The sequence below is a fragment of the Bos indicus genome, chromosome 13, assembly GCF_029378745.1.
Source record: "Bos indicus isolate NIAB-ARS_2022 breed Sahiwal x Tharparkar chromosome 13, NIAB-ARS_B.indTharparkar_mat_pri_1.0, whole genome shotgun sequence".
Taxonomy (NCBI): Eukaryota; Metazoa; Chordata; class Mammalia; order Artiodactyla; family Bovidae; genus Bos; species Bos indicus.
Genome location: NC_091772.1, coordinates 10,965,306 through 10,992,021, shown reverse-complemented (window position 1 = coordinate 10,992,021; position 26,716 = coordinate 10,965,306). Strand labels below are relative to the sequence as shown.

Sequence of the window (26,716 nt, the reverse complement as noted above, 5' to 3'; positions counted from 1 at the left end):
CCCTTGTCTGGGCAGAGGACACTGGCTCACCGCACACACAGGTGTGTCCAGCTGAGGAGCCAGCTCCTGCCCGCAGGGTGACCATGCCACGTTGCTTCACCGGAAAACAGATCACGTGGGATTTATGATAAGCCAAGGAATAAATGTCAGTGCACCTCCCAGCTTGAGAAAGAAAATACTGGCATAGCCAGTAGCCCCAGGCTCTGTTCCCAGACCCCCCTCCCTTCCCCCCGAGGCGCCTGGACTGTTTATCACCCTCTAGACCTTGCTGTAGGCCTCTGCCTCAGACGCGGGGGTCCCCCATGATGTGGAGCCTTGGTCGTGGTGGGCTGACCTCTGAATTCCCTGCTCCATGAAGCAGAGGTGGTGCTGGGCCTCACAAGTGGCAGAGCCTCAGGTGAACGTGTGGACCCACTGTTGCAATTGCGGCTGCGATCGGAGGCTGGTCTCTGGCCCAGTGGACCTGCGAGTCCACATCAGGCCCCTGGCACACTCCGGGGCCTTTCGTGCAGGAGCAGCCCAGCGGCCACACGCCCTCTCTGCTCTCTGTCTCGGGCACTTCCTCTGGACAGGCACAGGAGCCGGTGTTGTCCTCGTCCTCCACCCAGCCCCCGGGCCCAGGGGCTGTGCTGGGCCTCTCCCTGCTTCTCCTGACTCGCTGCATGCCTTGGCTTGTTGGCCCCACAGATGACATCACAGTTCCAGTCTCAGTGGTGTCCGGATCATTGGACAGGGTTTCCCGGGCACCTGCCACCTGCTGTCACAGCTGAGGGAGCAGCCGGGAGTGAGACAGGTGTTTGCAGCTTTCGGCCCCAGGTGGGTGGGCGGACAAAACAAGGCTCCATTCTTCAGCATCTGTAACCCTTGTTACAGGTCTGTTCAGGTCTTATGTTTCCTCCTGGGTCTGTCTTGGTAGATTGTTTCAAGGCATTTGGACATGGCCGTTTTTCAAATCTCCAGACCGGGCGTTGTACTGAATGGTCCTCAGCTTGGATGCCAGGTTAGATGCCTTCCTTATGGGGCCATCTTCTTTACTCTGATGTGTGGTCTTTTGTGAAACTGTCTTTGGAGTACATTCCCTCAGTTTTTTTTTAATCTGAAAATGTCTCAGCTTCTCTCCCATTTCTGAAGGCTGGTCTTCCTAGAAGCACAAACCTTGATGTGCAGTTGAAGGTTGCCCTCTGCCCTCTGCCCTCTGACCTGGGCAGGCTGCTCTGTGTGAGCATCCATTTTCCATTGCTGCAGTGATGAGTTACCAGGAAGTCAGAGGCTTAAAGCATCATCACTTAGGATTTCACGGTGCTCGAGCCTGGAAGTCAGAAGTGCCTACGACTGGGCAGGAGTCTTGGTGTTGGCAGCTGCCTTCCTTTCTGGAAGCTCGGGAGGAAACCTGCAGGCCTCCCATTCTTTTTTTTTTTTTTTAATTTTATTTTATTTTTAAACTTTACATAATTGTATTAGTTTTGCCAAATATCAAAATGAATCCGCCACAGGTATACATGTGTTCCCCATTCTGAACCCTCCTCCCTCCTCCCTCCCCATACCATCCCTCTGGGTCGTCCCAGTGCACCAGCCCCAAGCATCCAGTATCATGCATCGAACCCGGACTGGCAGCTCGTTTCTTACATGATATTTTACATGTTTCAATGTCATTCTCCCAAATCTTCCCACCCTCTCCCTCTCCCACAGAGTCCATAAGACTGTTCTATACATTAGTGTCTCTTTTGCTATCTCGTACACCGGGTTATTGTTACCATCTTTCTAAATTCCATATATATGCGTTAGTATACTGTATTGGTGTTTTTTCTTCTGGCTTACTTCACTCTGTATAATAGGCTCCAGTTTCATCCACCTCATTAGAACTGATTCAAATGTATTCTTTTTACTGGCTGAGTAATACTCCATTGTGTATATGTACCACAGCTTTCTTATCCATTCATCTGCTGATGGACATCTAGGTTGCTTCCATGGCCTGGCTATTATAAACAGTGCTGCAATGAACATTGGGGTACACGTGTCTCTTTCCCTTCTGGTTTCCTCAGTGTGTATGCCCAGCAGTGGGATTGCTGGATCATAAGGCAGTTCTATTTCCAGTTTTTTAAGGAATCTCCATACTGTTCTCCTTAGTGGCTGTACTAGTTTGCATTCCCACCAACAGTGTAAGAGGGTTCCCTTTTCTCCACACCCTCTCCAGCATTTATTATTTGTAGACTTTTGGATCGCAGCCATTCTGACTGGTGTGAAATGGTACCTCATAGTGGTTTTGATTTGCATTTCTCTGATAATGAGTGATGTTGAGCATCTTTTCATGTGTTTGTTAGCCATCTGTATGTCTTCTTTGGAGAAATGTCTGTTTAGTTCTTTGGCCCATTTTTTGATTGGGTCTTTTATTTTTCTGGAGTTGAGCTGTAGGAGTTGCTTGTATATTTTTGAGATTAGTTGTTTGTCAGTTGCTTCATTTGCTATTATTTTCTCCCATTCTGAAGGCTGTCTTTTCACCTTGCTAATAGTTTCCTTTGATGTGCAGAAGCTTTTAAGGTTAATTAGGCCCCATTTGTTTATTTTTGCTTTTATTTCCAATATTCTGGGAGGTGGGTCATAGAGGATCCTGCTGTGATGTATGTCAGAGAGTGTTTTGCCTCTGTTGTCCTCTAGGAGTTTTATAGTTTCTGGTCTTACGTTTAGATCTTTAATCCATTTTGAGTTTATTTTTGTGTATGGTGTTAGAAAGTGTTCTAGTTTCATTCTTTTACAAGTGGTTGACCAGATTTCCCAGCACCACTTGTTAAAGAGATTGTCTTTAATCCATTGTATATTCTTGCCTCCTTTGTCAAAGATACGGTGTCCGTATGTGCGTGGATTTATCTCTGGGCTTTCTATTTTGTTCCATTGATCTATATTTCTGTCTTTGTGCCAGTACCATACTGTCTTGATAACTGTGGCTTTGTAGTAGAGCCTGAAGTCAGGTAGTTTGATTCCTCCAGTTCCATTCTTCTTTCTCAAGATCGCTTTGGCTATTCGAGGTTTTTTGTATTTCCATACAAATTGTGAAATTATTTGTTCTAGCTCTGTGAAGAATACTGTTGGAAGCTTGATAGGGATTGCATTGAATCTGTAATTTGCTTTGGGTAGTATACTCATTTTCACTATATTGATTCTTCCAATCCATGAACATGGTATATTTCTCCATGGCCTCCCATTCTTGATCCACACCTTCTTCCTCTGATGCCAGCAGTGACTAGTTGGTCCTCCTCGTGCTCCATCCTGACTCCCAGTCTTCTGCCTGCTCTTCCACAGAGAAGGGCCCTAGTGGACAGTCTAGGACACTCTTTCCATCTAAGGGCAGTGAATTAGCAGCTTTAATTCTGTTTGTTACATTGATTCCCCTTTGCTATGAAATAGCACATTTGCAGTTTCTGGATGCAGATGTCTTTTAGAGGCTGTTATTCTGTCTCCACAGGAGGTGATCCGAGTTGTGTCATCTGGTTGCTGTTAGCTTCTCCATCTTTTGTGGTTTTTCTTTGGTGTGTTTAGGTGTGTATTTCTTTCATTTTAACTTTTTATTGAAGTGTTATATGCACACACAAAAAAATACACACGTGTATACAGTTGGAAGAATTGATGAATTGGACACATCTGTGTCACCACACCCAGAACACGTCCCCAGGGTCACTATTCCAAGTCGGGATAGTGGTAACCCCTGGGGGGGGGCGGCTCTGGGGAACCCCATTTTTTTGTTCTCGGTGCTGGTGTTCCTAAGAATGGAATTGTTGAGTCATAGGGCAGAGGTACCGTTTTCTTTTTACTTACCATACTTAGAAATATTATGCCTGCTGAGTATATAGATTTGTGTCCTATGAAAATCTTTCAGATGTTCTTTGTAAAATATTGCCTCTCCCCTCCGTGGCCTTTTCAGTTGGATGTATGATATTAGATCTTTTCACTTTTCCTGCTTTTCTTAACCTCTCTTTCATTTCTTGCAGCTTCTTTTCTGTACATGGCATGTTCTGGGTACTTTTTCATATCTCTGTGTTCCAGGTCAGTGATTCGTTCTTCAGCTATATCTAATCTACCAGTGAGCTTTTCTTTTGACATTGATTTTTTTTTTCATTTTCTAACATTCTATTTGGTCCTGCCTGATCATTTCTGATAGCTTCTTGCTTGCTTGTCCACTTTTTATTTCCATCTTTTATTTAAGTAAACATTTAATAATATTTATCCCAAGTTTGTGTCTGATAATTCCAATATCTGGGATCTAATTCTGTTGTTTTGGCTTCTTCTGACTCTCATCAGTGGTCCTTTCCCACATACGTTGTGGTGACCTTTGATTGTGAGCTCATGTTCACACAATGTTTATCTCTGGGACTCTTGAGAGCTGTAGTAGAGGGTTCTCCCTGCAGAAAGGATGTGTTTTGCTTTTTCCAAGAAGACTTGGGAGCCTCTTAATCTGAGACCGCTTAAGCTATTCCAGGGAACCAGCCCAGCACACGCACCCCTGGTGTGGTTTCTCCACACCGATGTAGGTGTTGGCCTCAGGGTGACGCTCAGGGCAACCCCATCTTTGTGCTGCTTGCTCACAGCTCTGATTTCAGCATTCGGGTTTTTGTTTAACGCCCGTGGAGGCTTCTATAACTTTCTGTGAGGACACCGCACCTTAAATGATCAGCTATGCACGGCTCTGGTTATCTGGTGAATGTGGAGGACTAGGATAAGGCAGCCACCATCTTATTCGAGGTCCAGGAAACTGGAAACAGAACCCCACCCACCGCTGCCACCCACATACATACACACACCTGTCTCGAATCAGTTTTGTTTACCATCCAGGAGCCTGAATAACAGTTCAAAATACAGATCTCATTGGAGATCACTCTCCTCATTGAAACCCTTCATTTCTTGTAAACTTCTATTGACTTCTGTGTCTTAATTTTTCTGTTTAGTTCCTCATGAGAAAAATGAAATCATACTTATGCTTATGAAGGAGATACTTATGCTTGATATTATAAGAATAATATATTAAACATATGAGGTCATGTGCTTGAGTACTTTTAGATTGAAAAAACCAGAAGCTAATGCCAGGTAGAGACCTAATGTTTAGGGGAATAAGTGTCAGTGACACCAGCACATATGAAGGATAGATTTTCTGGGCGACAGGTGTGTGTTTCAAGCTGCCTCCCCGTGCTCTTTATTGGTCAGTTGCTCATCTGTTGCACATCACTGGAGTTACCTTCCAGGGAGACTAAGAGCATCGGAAGCCAAGGGCTCCAGGCAGACTTGGCCTGGGCAGCCTCTGTCAGTACTTGCTTTCCCCTCCTGAAGGTTCCACGTTGCATCGGATCACCCTCCATCCGCTGCCGTGGGCATCTTTCCAGTTTCCTCCAGTGCTGACCTCAGGGTGTAGGACAGGGGGCACTCCCCATAGGATTCAGCTTCCTGAGTCCTCATGTTCCTCAGCTTTGTGCTCGGGGTCCCTGGGGGGATTTCCTTGCAACAACTCTGTGAGGACTCTCACCCAGCGTCTTGCATTGGTGCCAGCTGTGAGCACGGTGACATTTCAGTGAAGGTAAGGAGATGCAGGAACGGGCCAGCTGTAAACACAGTGAACCAAGGTGCCGAACACACTAGTCACTGGCTCTTTTAGGAGCTAAGAAAACTTTGTTTTTCTGTAGCTTATCTCTTGAGAGATGCAAGCCAGAGCAGGTTAACACTGGATACAGGGAGGGACTGGTGCCCTGTGTCCCCGTCCAGGGAAGGAAAGTGGGGCTGGGGGTCATTGCAAGACCAGACTCTGTCGGGTGACCAGCTCCTGGAATTCCCACTCTTCTTTCTTTTTAAAATTTGTTATCCAGAATCGAGTTGGAAAAGCTTTCTGAAGAAAACACGCTCTTGAAAAATGAGCTGGGGAGGATCCAACAAGAGCTTGAAGCTTCAGAAAGGACGGAGGCTGCACAGAGGTAAGGGCCAGCTCATGGGTCCCACCCCAGCCACCCATCCCAGACACGGTTTGCTCATCACAGAAGAAGCTCAGAGGGCATTACTGTAGAAAGTGGGACGTGTTCACAGATAACCCACATTCCAGGAACAGTCAGCAGAGAACTGTGCTGCCCTCCGACCAGCCTTGATGGGCACGGGAGGGCTCAGGCATCCTACAGAATACTCCATAGCGTGCTCAAGGGTCAGAGGAGGCATCCTGCATCCCTGTAGGGGCAGGAGGGCCTCTTACAACCTTCCTGGGCCAGGAGAATCTGTTTCTTCTTGTCCTGATGATGATTTCAGCCCTGCTGTTGTCCACGGTTCATTCCTGGTCTGTTGATTTCAGTGTGTCAGAGTCAGGGGTCTAGGGCAGGGGCCTGAGCACTGAGGCAGGAGCTGTGTGTATTGTAGAGGGATACTTGTTGGTAGATTTCAGCTTTCACTATCAGAGCCTCATCTAAGAAGGGTTTGGCTTTTTTTTTTTTTTTAAATAAAATTCAAATGAGCTCAGCTGTAAACTGCTGAGAATGTGGTGTTGATTTGATAAAAAGTGCCTGACGATTAAAGTGTGGAATCCAGAGTGGATGGTCACCCAGCGATCACTGTTACGTTACAGCAATTCTGAAATCTGAAAGGTTTCTTCCCTCCAAGAACCATTTTCCCTAAGTTTGGTGCTGGGGCCCTTTTGACAGCAGATGTCAGCAAATGTAAGGCTGTGTTGATCGTTATGCTTCTGGGTGTGAAGAGCACTCCCATGTGCTGGAGAGAGATTAACATGTGCTGTGCAACTGAGGAATGTTCTGGAGGGTTTGTTCTTACAGTGCTGGCAGGGTTCCTCTGGCTCCCAGGCTGGGATCCAGTTGGACCAGCACAGTAACAGTGCAGGACAGTGACAGACCAGTGGCTGTAGGCTATCGAGAACAGGTGTACAAACCAGCACCACGGTGACCACGGTGAGCAATGACTCATCAGTGACACTGTTAACTTTGCTTCTTCAACAGGAAGGACATTGAGGTTTTAAAGAGAGACAAGGAAAAGGCCTGCTCTGAGATGGAAGAGCTCCACACACAGGTTAAGTATTGACCCCTGGTGTGAAACGGATGCCCCCCTCCCTTTTCCATTGTTTTGAAATAATCTCAAACTTGCAGAAAGGAAACACAGAACATTTTTATGGAAGTTACAAGAGTTGCTGGCCCATCAGCCCCTCCCACTCCAAGTTGGGGAATCACTGTGGATATGACGGGGTGTGGCCTCGTCAGCCACAGCCGGGACCTCGTGTGGCTTGTCTGCCTTTCCTTGTTCTTAGGACCTGGTGCTTTTGAAGGTTATAAGCAGTTGTTTTGGTGTGTCTAAAACTTCCTTATAATTGGATTCCGATTATGTGGGAACATCCCCTTCTCATTCTATCCTGTCCGGGGACACAAGCTTTAGTGACGTCCTTAGATTCTTGGTCAGGTGCTGTTGGCCAGGCTTCTTCACAAAGTTACTTTCCCCTTGGTAATTACGGAACATTTTATAGGAAAATCCTTTGAGATGATGTGAATGTCCTGTTCTTCATCAAACTCTCACCCAGTTGTTCTCCCTGTTTATTTAATGGGTTATAATATGTTACCATCAGTATTTATTTTCATGCTCAATTGTCCCAGATTTGGCTAATAAGAGCCCCCTCCTGGTGAGTTCTGGGCCCTCCAGACAGGTCCTGGTCATTATTTGAGTACTTCCTTACTTTCTAGTGTCCCATGATATTCCAGGTTCATCTGGTACTTCCCTTGCCCCAACCCTGGAAGCAGCCACTTCTCCAAGGAATCCTTGGTGACTTTTAGCTCAGAATGGTACGTGGAGACCAAGATTTGGGTCCTGGGGGTGCTCACGGCTCCGGGATCATCACTATGTCCAAATACAGTTAGTGCGTGGAACTCGGGAGGGTATATTTATGATGCTCACATGCATGTGGTTTCAGGTATATTTATTTGTACACCTCTCTACTAGAAATCATAAATTCAAACTCTGAAATTCCAATATCACAGGGATGGTTCTAGCTTTCTCTCTCTGTATTTATAACTTATGCCTCTAGCAGTGAAAAGCCTGGTCTCCATCATCCTCAGTGGATGGACTTACTGTTTGGTCAGTCCCCTTTAGCCTGCACGTGAATGCCCTTCTCACGCTGTTTAGCGCTGACCACCACACTGGTCTCCCTTTGCGCCACGAATAAGTGCTTTCTGCACTTGGTCTCTCTTACTGGCTTTTGTACCCAAGCACACAGCTAGGAGGGCTTCCTTTGTGACTCAGCTGCTAAAGAATCCACCTGTAGTGCGGGAGACCTGGGTTTGGTCCCTGGGTAGGGAAGATCCCCTGGAGAAGGGAAAGGCTACCTACTCCGGTATGCTGGCCTAGAGAATTCCAAGGGGTTGCAAAGAGTTGGACACGACTGAGCTTCTTTCACTTCACTTCACACAGCTTGGATGTGTCATTCTTTTTTATTTTTTTTAAAAATTGAAATTATTACTGATAATTGCAGGCTCACATGTGGTTGTAAGACATATATTACAGAGGAATACACTCTGTCCAGTTTCCCCAGGGACCACGTTTTATTAAACTTTAGTATAGTGTCTGTGTTAGTATGCTAGGGCTGCCATAGCAAAGCACTGCAGACTGAGGGGCTTACACAACCAAGTTTATTTCCTCACAGTGCTTGGAGTTAGAAGTTCAGGTCAGGGCAGGGCTGGTTTCTTCTGAGGCCTCTCTCTGGTTTGTACACAACTGTCCTGCCTGTGTCTTCACGTGGTCGTCCTTCAGATGCGTCTGTGTCATCATCTCTTATTAGGGCACCATCATACTGCATTCATACGACCTCGTTTTACCTTAATCACCTCTTTCAAGACCCCGTCTCCAACTACACTCCCTCTGTACAGGATTGGAGGTTTGGGCTTCAACATTGAATTGGGGTGTGAGGGGGCACAAGTCAGCCCTTAATGAGCATCACAGTCAAGCTGTTGACATTGATGCATCCGTAGGTCTTACTTCCCCAGTTTTTTTTTTTGCGGTGGGGGGGGGGGGTGGTGGTGTTCTTTTTCTTGGGGGAGGGGCTTCGTTGCCCCACAGCACGTGGCATCTTAGTTCCCCAACCAGGGGTGGAACCCGAGTGTCCTGCCTCGGAAGGCAGGTTCTTAACCACGGGACCGCCCAGAAAGTCCACGTGCTCCCGCAGCTTTGCTTATGCTCTCGTGTGGTGTCAGGTCTACACGGGTTTATTCCCTGTGCAGGTTCATGTCTCCACAACCCAGCTGCAGCTCCACAAGGTCCTTCATATTGTTCATTCACAGCGACATCCGCCATCTGTCTTTCTGCCCACCTATCTCAGCCCCAACAGCACCCTTACGGCAGAAAACAAAGAGGAACTGAAGAGCCTCCTGATGAAAGTGACAGAGGACAGCCAAACTTGTACCATTTCTCCAGTGACACACAAGGAGCCATCCCAAATGAGCTCTCTGGGACTGCCTCTCCACATAGCACGGCTCCCTGCTGCGTGTCCACAGTAGTTTCTTCCTGCCACTGGATGGCATTCCAAGGCGTTAACATCCCACAGCTCGTCTTCAGTTCAGTTCAGTCTCTCAGTCGTGTCCAACTCTGCGACCCTATGGACTGCGGCATGCCAGGCTCCCCTGTCCATCACCAACTCCCGGAGCTTGCTCAGACTCATGTCCATCGCGTCGGTGATGCCTTCCACCCATCTCATCCTCTGTCGTCCCCTTCTGCTCCTGCCTTCAGTCTTTCCCAGCATCAGGGTCTTTTCCAATGAGTCAGTTCTTCACATCAGGTGGCCAAAGTATTGGAGTTTCAGCTTCAGCATCAGCCCTTCCAATGAATATTCAGGACTGATTTCCTTTAGGATGGACTCGTTGGTGTCTGCACCTTGCAGTCCAAGGGCCCCTCAAGAGTCTTTTCCAACACCACAGTTCAAAAGCATCAATTCTTCGGCACTTAACTTTGTTTATGGTCCAACTCTCACATCCATACATGACTACTAGAAAAACCATAGCTTTGACTAGATGGACCTTTGTCAGTTTTTTAACATGCTATTTTGGTTGGTCATAGCTTTTCTTCCAAGGAGCAGGCGCCTTTTAATTTCATGGCTACAGTTACCATCTGCAGTGATTTTGGAGCCCAAGAAAATAAAGTCTATGACTGTTTCCATTGTTTTCCCATCTATTTGCCATGAACTGATGGGACCGGATGCCATGATCTTAGTTTTTTGAATGTTGAGCTTTAAGCCAACTGTTTCACTCTCCTCTTTCACTTTCATCAAGAGGCTCTTCAGTTCCTCTTTGCCTTCTGCCATAAGGGTGGTGTCATCAGCGTATCTGAGGTTATTGATGTTTCTCCCGGCAATCTTGATTCCAGCTTGTGCTTCATCCAGCCTGGCATTTTGCATGATGTACTCTGCATGTAAGTTAAACAAGCAGGGTGACAATATACAGCCTTGACGTACTCCTTTCCCAATTTGGAACCAGCTTGTCTTAATGCTCACCTTTTAAAGGATGGCTGGGCTGATTCCAGTTTTGGGCCGTCACAGAAGCTGCAATGAACGTTCCTAGGCAGGTCTTTGTGTGGATGGTCATCATTTCATGGGATAGATGCCCAGGAGACAATCGCTCATCTGTACGGCAGCTACATGTCTGGTTTTATATGAAATCGCCCAGCTGTTTTCCAGAGCAGCTACTAAGAGTCAATGTTCCCGCCAGCGGCGTCTGCCAGGTCCAGTTGCCCCACATCCCTGTCCACACTTGGTGTTGTCACTCTTATTTTAGCCCGTCCAGGAGTGAGTGACACTGGGTCAGAACAGCTGGCGGGGGCTCCACTTGGCTATCCCCTCACTGGTTCAGGCCTGGTAAAGAAGGAGGTTTCCCTCGAGGGCAGAGAGCAGAACGCTCTGTGTACTTCAAAACAGGCGCGGTCCTAGTCTACTCAGGCTCATACAGACACCACAAGCAGGCGGCTTCAACTACAGGGTTTATTGTCCCAAGGTTCTCAAGGCCACGGTCAAGGCGGGGCCGGCCTGGTTCCCGTGAGGCTCTTCCAGGCTTGTGGGGAGCCCCCTCTCACTGTGTCTTCTTATAAAGTCACTGTCCCATTGGATTAGGACCCCACCTTGCGAGCACATTTAACCTGAATTACCTGCCAGCAGCCTTGTCCCCAGACTGGTGACTTTGTGGACCCGGTTCTACCCACAGCAGCCACCTTGTTCAGGCCTCCAGCCTCTGGCTCCTGGTGAGCTGTGACGCTCTTCGCCTGTCTTTCTTTCTGGTTTTCAGAGCATTGGTTTGCCCTGTGACTTCAGTTCTCTGATGGGCCTGAGAAGAGTTGTTGACTTTCAGTTACTCAGCTTTTTCTTTGTTCTTGCTGGGAGGGTGGGAGCGACAACTTCCAAGCTCTTTCCAGGCCAGAGCGGAAATGGCGTTTTGTTTTTCTCGTGGGTTGCTGCACGTTCACTGTCAGGACTTAGAAGCGTAGTAGATTTTCACCTGCCGACCTTGTGTCCTTGCTGAGCTCCCACTCACTCTGGGAGTGCGTTTGTCACCTCTGGTTTCCCAGACTCCTGCTGTACCCTGGAGACACCCGCAGTTCCCATCTGCCTCTTCCCACCGCTGCCTGCCTCCCCAAGCCTGGCTGATACGGTGGGAACAGCCACCCTGGGGTGACAGTGATGCATCCGCCTAGCTGTGCATGAACCCTGCTCTGAGGCACAGAGGGCTTCAGACCCTCAGCCTCTGGAGCAATTGCTAGGGAAAAGCAGAGGAGCAAAACATGGTTTGTGTGAAGGCGTGTGACACACGGTTGGCGATAACGAGCTTCCTTGTGTCGCCTGCTGGCTGCCATTTATCCCAGGCCGCACCGCCAGCGTCCAGCATCCACTGTCTGCAAAGTGGGTCATTTCATCAGTGTGCTGTGTTTAATGACAGTGATCGGATTTTTCAAGAGAATCATGTGCCTCAGGTGTAGCTAGGGTTCTGGGTTTTTTTTTTTTCCTTCAACTTGTATAAGATAATGTCAGAAATAACTGTGGGAGAAACGAGAAAAGCATGCCAGTTCTCCAGAGCAGTGATGGGATGTTGATGGGATGTGAGTGCTCCTGGTGTCCAGCATTTATTTCTTGGGGGATTGATCACAGTTCATTCTCCACCTGGTGGCCTGAGAGCCCGTCACTCTGGGGACACTGAGCGAGTGCCTCACCCACTAGTTGCTAATAGCAACCCCACCCCTAGCTGTGATGACCAAAATGGTCTCCAAAGATTGCCAAGCATCCCCTGGGGAGAAGAGTGTTCCTGGTTGAGGACCCCTGGGATGCTGCTGGCTTAAAAAAATAACTTTCCTACCTGTGTTTTCTCCCTGTTTGTTCCAGAGTCAGAAGTGTAGGGATGAACTGTCCCAGCTCAACCACAGGGTCCTGCAGCTCGGAGAGGAGGCCTCTACCCACCAGACCCAAAGCGAGAAGAGTCCCGTCACCGTCCAGCTGCTGACACACAGACTGGAGGAGGCCGAGCTCCGGGAGGAGCTGCAGGTGAATGGCGGGCAGGGCAGGGAGGGGCAGGCAGCCCGGCCTAAAACAGACCAGGGACAGCCCTGACGTGCCTGCAGGTAAAGCAAGGGGCTTCACAAGCAAGCCCTGACAAATGTGTGAACTTCTAGCAGCTTTTGCAAAGCCTGGTACCTCTAGAGAAAGTAGCAGAAAGGAATTAAATCCTGATGATAGGAGCCTAAATTGGGGTGACCTCTCCAGAGGTCATTAGGCAAAACATACATCAAGAGTGGTCAAGAACGTTGGTGTGCTCTGACTTCATGATTCTGCTGTGGGAACTTTACTGAACATTGTGTATGGACTTAGATGAACATATGTTCATTGCTCTGGTGTTTATAATAGCACAACAGAATTGGAATCAGCTTTGAATCATCAACCGTATTGACTAAGTCAGTAAATTATGGTGCCGCCATTAAAAACCACATTTTTGAATAGTGTCTAATGCTCTGGACATTATAAAAGAGAAAGCATGGCCTACGATGTCGTGGTGGCAGCATGTGTGTGTGTGTGGAGGAAGGGCCAGGAGATACAGCATGTCGGGTGTGCTGTGGTCACTGCTGACTTAAATTTTGTAATTCTTGCTTTTCTGAAGTTTCTGCATTAAGCACGTATCACGTTGCTAGTGTTCTTCTTATACTTGTGAAACCGATATTTAACAACAGGGTAACCAAATCCAAAAACTTGAACTTGAACTTGACCGCGTGACTCGGGACCGTCAGAGCCTGAGACTGGCACAGTCACAGCTGAGAGAGGCCCTTGAAGAGAGTCGGAACCAGGTGAGTGTGCATGGTGGTCCCAGGCTGAGGGGAGTCAGCCTCGCCTCTGACAGCCTGCACGGGACTAGTCCGGCCAAGGGCTTCACGGGGCTGGCTGAGGCCACACAGCTAGGGGGGCGCCCTCCAGGCCGAGGATTCAGTCAGGCCCCGTCCAGGGTCAGGTGGAATGCGAGTGAACCGTGTGAAGGGCTGTGCCTGTTCCCTCACGAGGGCAGGCAGGCATAGCAGCACCTCTGGGTGTGCCCTCTGCAGGTGGAGGAGCCAGGGAACACGGAAGGTGGCCTCCGAGGTCCAGGCCGCGGGCGGAGCAGCCCCCAAGGGGACCAGCTCCTCGCCCTGGTGGAGCCCGGGTGTCACACGCCTGTTCATGTGTGTGGCAGTGCTGCCAATGCCCTGCCCTGCACTTGTCTGATGCCTGCCAGGCTCAGAGATGCAGCAGCGGGGAGGCAGGGAGCTCACGGGCTGGGACACACAGATGTGAGCAGAGTGGGCCCAGGGCCCAGGAGGGGTGGTGGGTGCCTGCCAGAGTGAGGTGCTGGGATGCAGGGCTGGTTCTTCCGAGGAGCTCGAGCAGGAGGAGAGGAGGGAGCTGACGGTGTGAGGTGCCCTGAGGGCCTCAGGCCCTGGTGGACTCAGACATGGGGTGCGCTTGGAGAGCCAGGGTCTGCAGGGGGAAGGGGCTGTGAGAGAGGGTCTCTAAGCCTCGTGTTTCTGCTCAGCCTGGCACCAGGTTCCCCACCTGGCCCCTGGTCTGACCCCTGGACTTAGCTGTGGACACCTGGTGTGAGAGGTCACTTCTCAGATGGCCCAGGTTGCAGAAGGGTCTGTCTGCATGTGGGACCCCTCCCTGTCCAGGGTCTTAGGAGGAGCTGGCAGACCCCTGTGGGCCCAGCCCCCCACTGTCAGCAGGCACTTTCTCCAAGGTGTCTCTGTGTACTGGGGGCCCCCTTCCCTGTTTGTAGTGCAAAAGGAACCTTGACAAATTGCTGGACTGGTTTGAGCCTTTGAGGTGGAGAAGACAGATCCACCCATGGGCAGCAGGACTGGGCTGCCGGAGGCTTCCATGCCCGCTGGGGTTGGGGGATGCTCAGCACTCGGCCGCTGTCACAGGCAGGAGCAGCTGCTGTGAGGCAGCTGGTGTCACCTTTGGTGAGTTAGATGAGGACCCCCAGAAACACACCTGGATGAAAGTGTGCAGAGAGAAGTAAGGCACTTACAAGGCATCTAGAGACCATCAGGGGTGCAGAGGTGAGGGTGCATCCAGAGCCGTGAGAAGGGAATGGTCCTGAGGTCACAGGGCCAGCAGGGGAGCCAGGCGACAGAGAGGGAGCTTACACGGCCGGCATCCCGGGGTGCTGTGGGCGGGGGCACCTGCACTGCCCTCTGTGGCATCGGGTCCTTGTTGCGTGGCAACCAAGCACCCAGGAAGGGCAGACAAGCATCCAGGCTGCTGAGCACTGCGCCAGGGGTTTCCTTAGCATCACTGCCCCACATTTGGCCGGGCCAGCCTGGATTCAGGGTGGAGAGGTCTGCCATCGTCTGAGGGGCTCATTGCCCCACCCCAGCACCCAGAACACGGAGGCCCTGGCTTCCTGGCTGCAGGGGCCCCACTTCTCTTCTGGGGACATCCTGCCTTCTCACGTGGCAGTCGAGCAGGGCTCTCCGGAGCAGGCCCACTCTCCACCCACACCTTGTTTTACAAGGAGGGCCTCAGGGGCACTCAGCTGGGCCGTGCTGAATACTTCCTGGCCTAGGAGAGTGGACGGTGAGGCCTGTGGTCAGGCTTCAGGGCTAAGCAGAGCATCGGCTGCAGGAGGCAACAAGGCACCCAGGCAGGTGTGTGGGACTCAGACCTGGGCAGGAGTGACTGCATAGTGATCATCCGAAGCTCTAAAGCCACAGGGAGGTGGCTACGTCTGGTGGAGGGTGTGTGAGAACTTTCCTCCCCTCTCTTCATCCCAGGAGCGTGGCAGCTGCTCCGCTGGACCTGTGTGTGTGGTGTGCTTCTGGGGGTCTGTCTGGGGAAACTGCCCAGGGTGGCCCCTCAGACACGCAGTGACACAGGCCAGTGAGGGAGTAGGGCTGTGGCTCACAGTTTCACCCCTGCCCGGCCAGGATGGCCAGTGCCCTCCTCCCCTGCCTGCCCTCAGCAGGGCCCCTGGTGGAGCCGCCGCCTCTCCCGTCCACGGGGTCTCAGAGGGCAGGTCTGTGTGCTCCAGACGAGGCCGCCAGAGCCCGTGGTGTAAATGGTGTTTAGATGGCCTCCCAGGCGCTCCGTTCAGGGAAAGTGGCCAGGCTCTGGGCAGCCTGGTGCCAGCGATCCCGTGGGTTCTGTGCCCAGGAAGCAGGTGGCTGAGTCCGTCCACATCCACACCTCTCCAGATGCTGTGCAACCACCTCCGGGGCCCTGGCCACAGCCCGTCTCAGGAGCATGAGCTCTACATTTAGAGGGAGGCTGCTCTATGCTGCTGGTGTGAGTCCCATTATTGAAGGAATTAAATCCAGCAAAGAACCCAGGGGATAAACAGGACAGAATAACTTGATCCTCCCAGGATCCGGTACGAGGTCACAGGGAGGGCTACAGGCAGGCCTTCCAGGCTCTCAGGGTGCAGAAGCGCCCCTGAATGGACTCTGTGTTAGTCGCTCAGTCCCATCCGATTCTTTGCAACCCCATGGACTTTAGCTTGCCAAGCCCTTTGTCCCTGGTATTCTCCAGGCAAGAATATTCGAGTGGGTTGCCATGCCGTTCTCCAGGGGATCTTCCCAACACAGGGACCAAACCCACGTATCCCGTGTCTCCTGCATTGCAGGCGGATTCTTTACCATCTGAACTACCAGGAAATGGAGTGTGGGCATCAGATAAATGGACTCTTTAGAAATCATGGGCTCTGCTGGACACACCCTTCCCTTGTGGGGTGCCTACCAGGTAGAAATGCAGTTTTCTGTGTCTGGTGGTGACCCTTTAGTTCTGGGCAGTCACCGCACAACTGCTGTGCCTTTTCCCCAGCAGCTGTATGGAGCCACCCAGAGGCTGCAGCTGGCCCAGTCGCAGCACACCCAGCGGGTACAGCAGCTGCGGGAGGAGATGGCACAGCTCGTGCCTGCAGTCCGAGTGGCTGAGCTGCAGCGGCTGCTGGAAGGGGAGCGGTGGGGGGCACGGCGGCTCCAGGAGGAGGCCCAGGTGAGTGGGGACCAGGCTCGGGGGCCAGCTGGGGGTGATGGGGAGGGCGAGTAGGCTTTCTGGCGCCAAGGGGAGGATGGCCTGACAGCCCTCCCACCATGTGGGATGTTTATGGAAGCCACGGGACCCGGCTTCCGCTGGGAGCTGGGGGGCATTGAGCGGCCGACCCTGAGTCCCCCAGCCTGTTTTCTGGGCTGTGTGTGTCTGTAGCCAGCCACACACGTGACCCGCTTCCAGGTCTGAAAGATGGTGATAGAAGGGCCACAAGAGAGGGATGGGCAGGGATAGCTTTTCAGGAGTGTAGGCAGGTGCAAAAGTCCTGGGGTGGGCTATGCTTGGCATGTTTCAAAGCAGCAAGGGGTGTGGGGTGCTGGTTGGACAAGAGATCAGCACAGTGACAGCATGGACTTGGGGAGCCCTGCTGTGTGCCAGGCTCACATGCAGAAACAGAGCTGCTGCCTTAAAAGGGCAGCAGAACAGTGGCTCAGCGCGTGCACTGTGGGGGACTGGATCCTGGCTCCACCACCTGAGCCGAGTGGTTTAACTGAGTGAGTGATTCAACTCTCTGTGCTTCCATTTCTTTCAACCTCTGGTGGCAGTGGTTCCCACCTCAGAGCAGTCTCTCAGGCATCAGTGAGTGAGCACCTCAAAGTGCGAGCCTGGGGAAGCACATTTGGGTCCTCAAAGTTCATGGGTCAGTGGGAGGGTGAGGAGCGGCAGAGGGCTAGGTGCCTTCCTGAGGAAGGAATTTGTGCAAGATTGGAAAGGTGGGTAGAATCTGACATTTGTAAAACACAAATTCTAACGAAGAACAGCCTTATAGCATTATGCAAACACGTTGTGCTGGAGAGACATTTAAGCTAGGACAGATTATTGACAAAGGAAATTTAGTCAGAGATCCCCTAGAAAGACTACCATGTTTAGGGAAACTCAACTTTGAGTCATTTAGGATTAAAATCCTAGGACAAAGAGTCTCTTATCTGCTCACACTACAGTGAGAAGTGCAGCTTTGTGGCTTGTGAGACATTTCTAACCATCCCTCCCTATAGATGAAAGGTTAGCCAGATACTCAGATTTTGTACACTTCAGCTGATTTCCATTCTAAAGTAAATAAGCCTGAGATGATTCTTTTTATTTTATTTTATTTTTACGAATGAGGCAATTTATTAACCCAGCATCATTTGTTCTAATGCTTCTTGTTGGCAGCTGCCACCTGTCCAGCGATCCCGTCCAGATCTCTCTGTCCCTGAGGCGTCAGTTTGCGGCCCCCATCTTGGTCCTTTTCCACCATTTTCAGCCAATGTACCGTGCTGATCTCTGCCACTGCTGCTGCTGCTAAGTCGCTTCAGTCGTATCCAACTCTGTGCGACCCCATAGACAACAGCCCACCAGGCTCCCCCGTCCCTGGGATTCTCCAGGCAAGAGTACTGGAGTGGGGTGCCATTGCCTTCTCTGGTGTTGATCTCTAACCTCCTCTTATTCAGGAAGCACATGAAAGGCAGCTGAAAGCAACAGAAGAGCGGGTGGAGGAGGTGGAAATGATTCTGAAGAACATGGAAGTGCTCCTCCAAGAGAAAGTGGGTGAGCTGAAGGAACAGGTGAGTGACGAACGCCTCCTTTGGGCATCCAGGTAGCTGATGAGGGAGACAGGACCCCAGAGAACCCTGTGTCCTGCGGAAGTGCTGAGAAGGGGAGAGGAGGGCAGGGAGAGGGGAGAGAGAGGCCTTGCTGTCCTATGAGGTCTGCTTGCTGCTCCAGGAAGTGAAATGTGAGCATCTGTGGAAATGCTTAGTTCCACAGTGACCGAATGTGGTTTACCTGGAGCGCCCTGAGCCGCGTCCCCAGTTCGAGTCACTCCACGCAGGCTGCCTGCTCCAGACCCCCACTCCCACCTGTGTAGCCCCTGCCCTGCCGGCACCACCGCCCTCCAACCTTTTCCGTCCCTGGGTCCTCACTTTCCTTCCCAATCATCAGACTCCTGGTGACCCCCTACCCCCAGTCACTCTTGGTAAAACCTCAACCCCAAGTAAATCTTGAGGCTCCTACATGCTGGGGGAGGGGGCGGGTAGGGGTTGACTGTCCCAACTGCCGCCTTTCCCCCCTCCCTGTCTGGGGGGCCCTTCCGCTCTGCCTCTGACCCCCAGCCCCTCTCCCCTCCTCTCAGTTGTGACTTGGGCTGTGTCCCCGTAAGACCAGAAGGTCCCAGAGAAATGGCTGTGCGCTCAGCTCGCCCAGCCCCGCTTCTGCCGCCCCCTCTCCGGTCTCCTCAGCACCGCCTTCCGGAGCCCGGTGCTCCCAGCGAGTTCTCTGCTGCCTTGACAGGCCCCCCTTGACAGGCCCTCCCAGCCGCCCGTCCACCCAGGGGCCCGTCTGGCTCTTCAGCGCGGCCCTCAGTGCGGAGCAGAGCTCCCATCGCGCACCCCGCGCCCCATCTTTTGGGTCCTGACAGCTGGGCTCCTCGTCTCCTCTGCCAGCCCCTCAGCAGCAGCAGTCTTCCTTAGATACGTTGGAGCTGCGGCCTGCCTCAGAGTAGACAGCGGCTTCTCCGGTGGCCTCGAGATCCTGCAGGACCTGGCCCCCTCCCCTCGGCCCCTCGCCCAGCCGGCGTGGCGGCCCTGCCTTCCTCACCGGCCTCCTGGCCGTTCCTGCCACCGCGCATGCGCCGGCCTCTGCCCGGGAGGTTTGCGTCAGGCAGCCGCCCGCGCGTCCTCCATGCTTCTTTCAGGTCTCTGTGCACCTCAGGCTCAGCCGTGTGTCCCCCGCCTGGGTTCTCTGTTAACACGCCACCTGACACTGCGCGCTCTGCTGGCTCCTGTTAGAACACGTGCCTGTGGGAGCAGGGCCGTGGCCGGGCAGCACTGGCCCGCAGAGCTGCTCGGTAGCTACTTGAGTGAGTGGCTTCAGCGCGGACTTTCAAAGCCCAAAGCCGGGACCCCTGCGTCTTTGCATCTTGAGTAGTGTGTCCTGTGTCCCCATCGCTGAAGCCCCTGTCGGTGTCGTGTGGGTGGCACCCAAGGTGCCTCGGTGCGTCCCGGCTGGCATGGTGGGCCTGCAGAGCGCACTGAGATAAGGCCATCATTTGGGTACTCTTGACAGTTTCCTCATTGATTTTTGGAGGCCTCCAGATTTGGGTCTTGTCTTCATTTCGTGATACATCAGTTTGTACAAAGTTGGCTTAAATTTTCTCTACCACATAGTTCGTCAGTTTCCTCTCTCATGCCAGGATAACAAAACCTGTCATTACATCCAACATGTCTCTGATTTGTAAGGTTCCCCAAACTAGTCTGAACGCGTGTGGAGGAATAGGAAGGGAGAGCTGGTGGCGTGGCGTGGCTGCGTTAGACGTGCAGTACACTGTGGCTTTCTCCCCTCTCCAGTTTGAAAAGAACAGCCGATCTGATCTGCTGCTCAAGGAGCTCTATGTGGAAAATGCTCACCTGACAAAAGCGCTTCAAGTCACTGAAGAGAAGCAACGAGGTGCTGAGAAAAAGTCCCGATTCTTGGAAGAAAAAGTTAGAGCTCTCAGCAAACTGCTCAGCAAGATTGCTACAGCATCCCTCGCTGTGTAGACTGCTTTTCTTCCTGGAGTTCGTTTTGAAAGAACATCTTTAAAGTAAACCACTGTGACGCTGTAACTTATTGTGGCTCACTGGCTGTACACCCCTGGATAGACGAGGATTGTGATTCTGTTTATCTCACAAGCATTTAATGAAGGTCTGTGTGCCAGAGGCTGGGGAAACAGGTTGGAAAAGACTACTTATTTTTTTAGTGGTCCTTGGGTAACTTCCAGAGTTACATTCCTAATTTTGCTACTGACAAGCAAAACAGATTATGGGGTTCCCAGCAAGGTAAATGGTAAAATAAAGCAATTTTAATGTTGCACTTCTGACCTTGGCTACAGAGATTCAAATGCAAAGTCAGGGCTCTATAGTTTTACCATTGCACTGTTAGTGCTATGGGTTTAGTCACTGGCATTCTCGTTGGTGGATTGATATAGACACTCCAGAAATGTACTTTCTGTGACTTTCAACTGGCGATAAGGGATAGAGGAAGGAAGCCTTTTTGTCAGGGCCTGTTCCACCACGAGGGAGTCTAGACAGTGCTGGTATTTTAGGGCTGTGGACTCAGGGAGGATGGTATCCATTGTGAATGCAATCTTTTCCTCATTGAAATGTCACCACACTGGAAAGTGTATGATATGTTTAAAAAAAAAAAAAGGGAAAAAGTATAGTTTTATATCCAAAATATACATAAAGTATGGTCATTTGGTTTATCAGAATAAACTACTGTAATATGAAGTCACTGTATTTGCAATAAAATCCTTTTCTATTAAAACCGATTAACTTCTAGATATTTTTTAAACTAAAATATTTCAGAGATAGAGAAAAATAGTTCTATAGGAAGCACTCATATGCACTACATGAACATGCAGGTGTGTTAAGGACGTTGTTACAGCATCCTGGACAGAGGCCCAGTCCCTGTTCTACTGCAGCCAACCTCTCTCCCTGTCCTGGTGGCCTCCGCTCTCCTGAAGCTGCTGCACGCCCCCTCCGCTCCGTCTGTCTGCACATTTACTGTCCCTGCTTGAATGAGAAAAGCCTTAAACCGGGGGAATAGATGGAAAGATCAGATCTGGGGTAGGAGGACTCAACAACATAAAGTGGGCTCTTCTCTCCATGCAACTCTGGTCGCTTAACCTATGACAAAGGAGGCAAGGATGGACAGTGGAGAAAACCCTCTTCAATAAGTGGTGCTGGGAAATCTGGACAGCTACAGTAAAAGAATGAAATTAGGACATTCTCTGATACCATACACAAAAATATACTCAAAATGGATCAAAGACCTAAATGGAAACTTTTAGAGGAAAACATAGGCCGAACACACTTTGAGGGAATTCTCTGGCAGTCCAGGGTTAAGACTTGGCACTTTCACTGCTGTGGGCCTGAGTTCGATCCCCGGTCAGGGAACTAGGATCCCACAAGTCGCATGGCACAGCAAAAAAAAAAAAAGCACTCTGACATAAACCGCAGAACTATCCTTTTTGATCCATGTCTTTGAATACTGAAAAATAAAAAGAAACAAAGGGAACTTAATTATACTTAAAAGCTTTTGCACGCCAAAGGAAACAAAATAAAAAACTAACAGGGAAAATATATTTGCAAAGGCAGCAACTGACAAGGGATTAATCTCCAAAATATACAAATGTAGCTCTATGTCAAAAAAATAAAAATAAAAAACCAAAACCCAATTTAGAAATGGGCAACACAAATAAATAAAAATAAAAAATAGAAATGGGCAGAAGACGTTAGTAGACGGTTCTCCAAAGAAGATAGACAGATTGCCATGAAATGATGGCACGTGAAATGATGGTCAGCATCACTAATTATCAGAGAAATGCATGACAGAACTGCGATGAGGTATCACATCACACTGGTCAGAGTGGCCATCATCCAAAAGTCTACTAATAATAAAGGCTGGAGAGGGTGTAGAGAAAAGGAAACCCTCCTACATTATTGGTAATACTGTGAATTGGTATAGCCACTATGGAGAACAGTATAGAAATTCCTTAAAAAGCTGAAAATATACTAGAACTACTGTATGATTCAGAAATCCCACTCTGGGGCATATATCTGGAGAAAACTATAATTCAAAAAGATACACATACTCCAATGTTCATTCCAAACTCCCTTCCCATCCAAGGTTGCCACATCCCATTGAGCAGAGTGCCCCATGCTACACAGTAGGAAAGACAATTGAGTTTTCAACCTTGGGTCCATCACTTACTGTCTGAGTGACTTTGGTAAGGTTACTTAACCTTTCCGAGGGGAGCAGCTACTCACCCTCTGCTGGAGGAGCCAGGGAGATGGGTCCCCTCTGTCCCCTCCCCAGCAGCGCATTCCTTGGCCCTGGTCCACCGGTACTTTGTCTTGTCCAGGCAGATGTGTTTACGCCTGAGTTGTGCTCCTCTTCAGTCGAGGACCTTCATCATTAGCCTTCCTCTACTCACGATCCTGGGGTCTGGGGCCTGGTGCCCACCTGTCCAGGCCCACTGCCTCCTGCCCTCTCTCCAGAGCAGCTGGACCCCTCCTTCCTCCCCAGCCTTGCCTCGATTATACCTAATGTCCACCCTTACTAGACTAGCACCCCACCTAGTGACAGTGCTTCCCTGCTTCTGCAGAAACAGTGATCATGCACAAATGAACAAGAGTAGTGACCGCTGCCGCGTGTACGCTTAACAAAATGCCCCTTCACTCTACGTGATAGCCTCCAACACCCACAACTTCATAAAGTTGGATGAGACAATTGAGGCTGGGGGTTTAAACTTAATATTTGAGCTGGGATTTGCACATGCATGGCCTGCCTGCCACCAAAATCTGACTCCTTCTGCTGCACCCCTTGGTTTTTCTTTATCACTGTGGGGGTTAGTTTATATTAGTGCCAAATCAGTACTGGGTGAGAGCTATCCCTCTCCCTCCCCAGGCAAACAGTCTAATTTGCAGGCTGAGGTCACAGTAGGAAGGATATAGATACATGGATCCATAGAGAAATGGAGAAAATAAATTGGTTGAAATATCTGAGGCTCATTTAGGGGCAGAGCCAGAGTAATAATTCAAAAGGATTCCAGCATCCCGAGCTTTGTCTTATCCACATACGACTATGATCTCTCTTCTCAAAGCTGAGGGCCCAGACATGGCCCTTGGGTTCTGCCCTGCAACAGATGTGGTTTATTTAAGCATCTGATTGCCAGCATCCCACTTTCCTTTAGACAGCTTTCTTGTGCTCTGACAGCTTCAGAAACTAACCAGGGAGCAGATGTGGACAGAGCAGCCCAAGGACTGCTTGGAGCTGCTGGCTGCACTTACCTCGATCCTGGACAAATAGTTCTTCCATCCCTCAGCCTCATTCACGGGCTGAAAACAGCCCCAGGGCCCATCCGTGTCCCTGATAAAGAATCCTCTCTCTCCACCCCACACACACCCAGGTTCAGACCTGGGCCAATTTCACCACCTTTCAGGTTGGCTGTTGCCTGTCCTGCAGTATCAGAAATGAGAGGCTGATGCTACACTGTGAGTTTAGATCAGGATGTGTTCTTGAGCAAATGTGTGTTTCCTGCTTCTTCCCAGCCTCAGCCACCACCCGGGAAGAGAAAAAAGCTCATTGCTCTTTCCTGGGAGCCAGACTGAGGTAGGTTGAACATTCTCCACACCTGGGATACATTTAATCAGAGCACAGTGGGTCAGCCGCACAGACACAGGGCAGGAGTCCCCTCCCCGCCGGGAAGTGACAACAGCCTATGACTGTATGCATGCCAACCTGTCCCCCTCCCCATCTGTGGGGACAGATCAGGGACTGAGGGTCTTGAGCTCTTTTTCCCTCCAGTGAGGATCCAACTCATGGCCTCACCATGTGATGTTTATACCCCGGTAACGTTACTGGCAGCTTTCTTTGAACCTTACCATCTAGCACCTGTGACCTGAAGTGCTGAGAGCTCTCTCCCTTCACCTGTAGGCAAGCCATTTGATTTCAGCTCCGGTGGCAAAGAGAACAATTCCAGAGTGAGGGCGCAGAATCTAGGCTGTGTCGAGGAGGAGTGAGGCTGGGCAGCTCCTTCAGGGTGTTTGGTTGTGGGTTGAGCACCTTTGAGGCTGCAGGTAAAGGGGGCAGCATAGCTGAGGGAGAGGTGTTTTTTTTTTTTTAATTTATTTTTAACTGAAGGACAATTGCTTTACAGTATTGTGTTGGTTTCTGCCAAACATCAGCATGAATCAGCCACAGGACAGAGGGCTTTTTTCTTTTTAACGATGGGAGCCATCCTGGTCAAAGCCTCTTGGTCCCTGCTTTTCCTACTATCAGACGCTGTTTTCCCAAGTAGACTAGCTTCCCTGTTAGCTCAGTTGGTAAAGAATCCACCTGCAATGCAGGAGACCCTGGTTTGATTCCTGGGTCAGGAAGATCCACTGGAGAAGAGGTGGCTACCCACTCCAGTATTCTTGGGGTTCCTTGGTGCTCAGCTGGTAAAGAATCTGCCTGTGTTGCGAGAGACCTAGGTTCTATCTCTGGGTTGGGAAGATCCCCTGGAGAAGGGAAAGGCTACCCACTCCAATATTCACGCCTAGAGAATTCCATGGACTGTATAGTCCATGGCATAACAAAGAGTCAGACACGACTGAGTGACTATCACTTTCACTTTCCATGCTTTTCATAAATGGCCTTGAGGAAATTTCCTCAATTGAGGAAATTTCTATTTTATTGAAGTTTTTTTTTTTATCATGAATGGGTTTTAAATTTTTTCAAGTGTTTTTTATGCATAGTCTTACTTTTAATTCTTACTTGAATGTTGGTAGAATTGAGCTTTGAAGCCATTTGGTCCTAAGCTTTTAACTTTTGGGATTTTTTTTTAAATTAATATTTGAATCTCTTTATTTGTTACTGGAGTGTTGAGTTTTTCTATTTTTTCTTGTTTTAGTCTTGACAGGGTGTATGTTTCTCAGAATTTATCTATTTCTTCTAGGTTTTCCAATTTGTAACTGTTCATCAATAATAACGTCCCCTTATGATTATGCTTCTTTACTTCTGAGGTATCTGTTGTAATGTCACCTTCCTTTCTGTGGTTATTTCAGTTTCCTCTCCTTCTTCCCTTAGGTAAGGGTTTATTGATATTGTTTGCTTCTTTTGAAAAATGCACTTCCAGTTCTTGCACATGCACACTGGGCATTCTGGCACACGGGCAATGTGTTTAGAGCTGTCGCTTAGCAACAATCATTCTGGGATGAAAGATTCCAAACCGTTGAGCTTCCCAGCTGGGAGGTTGTGGCGGGACGGCTCTGGCTTCCCTGTAGTGCTTGTGTTGGGTTTAGGGGACTGTGAAGAGCCAAGGGGGAGGTGAGGTGTGTTTGGAGCCCATAGGCTCTGCGATGAAGAAGATTTTTGGCTTCAGGAGTAAGAAGGGCGAGTCGCCCTTAGACTCCTCCATCAGCCTGGGGAGAGACAGAGGTCATCGTAGAACCAGCTTCCAGCCCGGGTACCACATCCGAGACAGGGACCTCAAAAAGATCCACAAAGCTGCCAGCATAGGCAACGTAGCCAAAGTGCAGCTGGTTCTGTTGCTCGGAAAGAATGGCCTGAATGACAGGGACAAGAAGAACAGGTAAGTGGGAGGAAGGGCCTGGCAGGGCTCCCTTCTGTGAGTTTCCCCTCCAAGGCTCGCAGACACCTTTGTGGGATCCAGCGCCCCACAGACTTGATAGGCTGCAAAAGCCTTAGCTGGTTTCGGACCCGCTTATAATTCCCCTTACAGAGCACTTTACTGGTAGTTTTAAAGTGATTTAACTGAATGACAGTAATCACAGAACTGAAATGAAACATGAAAAGCATCTTTTTTTGTCCTTCCTCCTCCTCCTCTTCCTTTGTTGTTATGCACGTGTTAGCATGATGTACTCGTGAGTAAGAACTCTCAAGTTCTATAGCTCTCAAGAAATCTTCTGGAACCCCCTGGCTCTCACCCTGTTTTTCTCATGTGATTTATGAAAACTCTTCTTCCCATGTATCATCCATTGTGGATATTGGCAGTGGACAGATTTTTGATGATGTTGGCATTTAATGTACACATTTTTATACCATAATGTTATGTATTACAGAAAACTGCATAGTAAGAAAAATAATCCCCATGACAGGTCAACTTCTGGGTTAAAAATCCTTCAGATACAATGCAATATCCATTTTATATCAGTATACACTTAGGTGTATAGGTTCCTTGCTGAAGGACCTTAGAAGACAGCTTGGAAGTAGGAAGCTGGCTGTGCCTTTGACTAAGAGGACATTTTCTTAGGATCTATGGTTTTTCCATATTTAAACCAAATAAACATCGTGGTTTTAAAGATTTTGGGTTACACATGCTGTCTTTAATTCTGATGAAATTGAAAGTTTTGTATAGTAGACAAAGATTTGCCCTTTTAGATATAAAAATTTGCTTGATGACATTTTCTATTAGAAAGATAAATTATGTGTAGATGGTGGAGAAATAGCCTGGTAACTATTTAGAGAAAAGTAACTAGATTTTTATCTCACCAAAAAGTTCAGAGGGAGTATAGATCAAAAATTATAAATACACAGGGTGAGAAAAGTACCAGAAGAAAACTGAAATTCCTATCTATACATTTTGTGTGCTGACGAAGACCATTTTTTCTAGTTCTGCTGTTCATTCACCTTAAT

General features: G+C 49.6%; 2 protein-coding genes across 2 annotated transcripts in view; both read left to right on the top strand.

Annotated features, from left to right (window-relative positions):
- Positions 1-20,843, top strand: part of LOC139186648 (ninein-like protein) — a 43,913-nt gene extending 23,070 nt beyond the window's left edge. Inside the window, 7 exon segments of the mRNA XM_070801975.1 lie at positions 5,847-5,951; positions 6,972-7,041; positions 12,371-12,529; positions 13,210-13,323; positions 16,334-16,504; positions 17,989-18,102; positions 19,882-20,843. Coding sequence (XP_070658076.1) covers positions 5,847-5,951; positions 6,972-7,041; positions 12,371-12,529; positions 13,210-13,323; positions 16,334-16,504; positions 17,989-18,102; positions 19,882-20,073 — 925 coding nt within the window. The 3' untranslated portion in view covers positions 20,074-20,843.
- Positions 20,844-25,095: 4,252 nt separating this feature from the next.
- The window catches only part of LOC109567898 (ankyrin repeat domain-containing protein 26-like), an 86,271-nt gene continuing 84,650 nt past the window's right edge, over positions 25,096-26,716 (top strand). Inside the window, exon 1 of the mRNA XM_070801944.1 lies at positions 25,096-25,652. Coding sequence (XP_070658045.1) covers positions 25,420-25,652 — 233 coding nt within the window. The 5' untranslated portion in view covers positions 25,096-25,419. The remainder of the gene's footprint in view (positions 25,653-26,716) is intronic.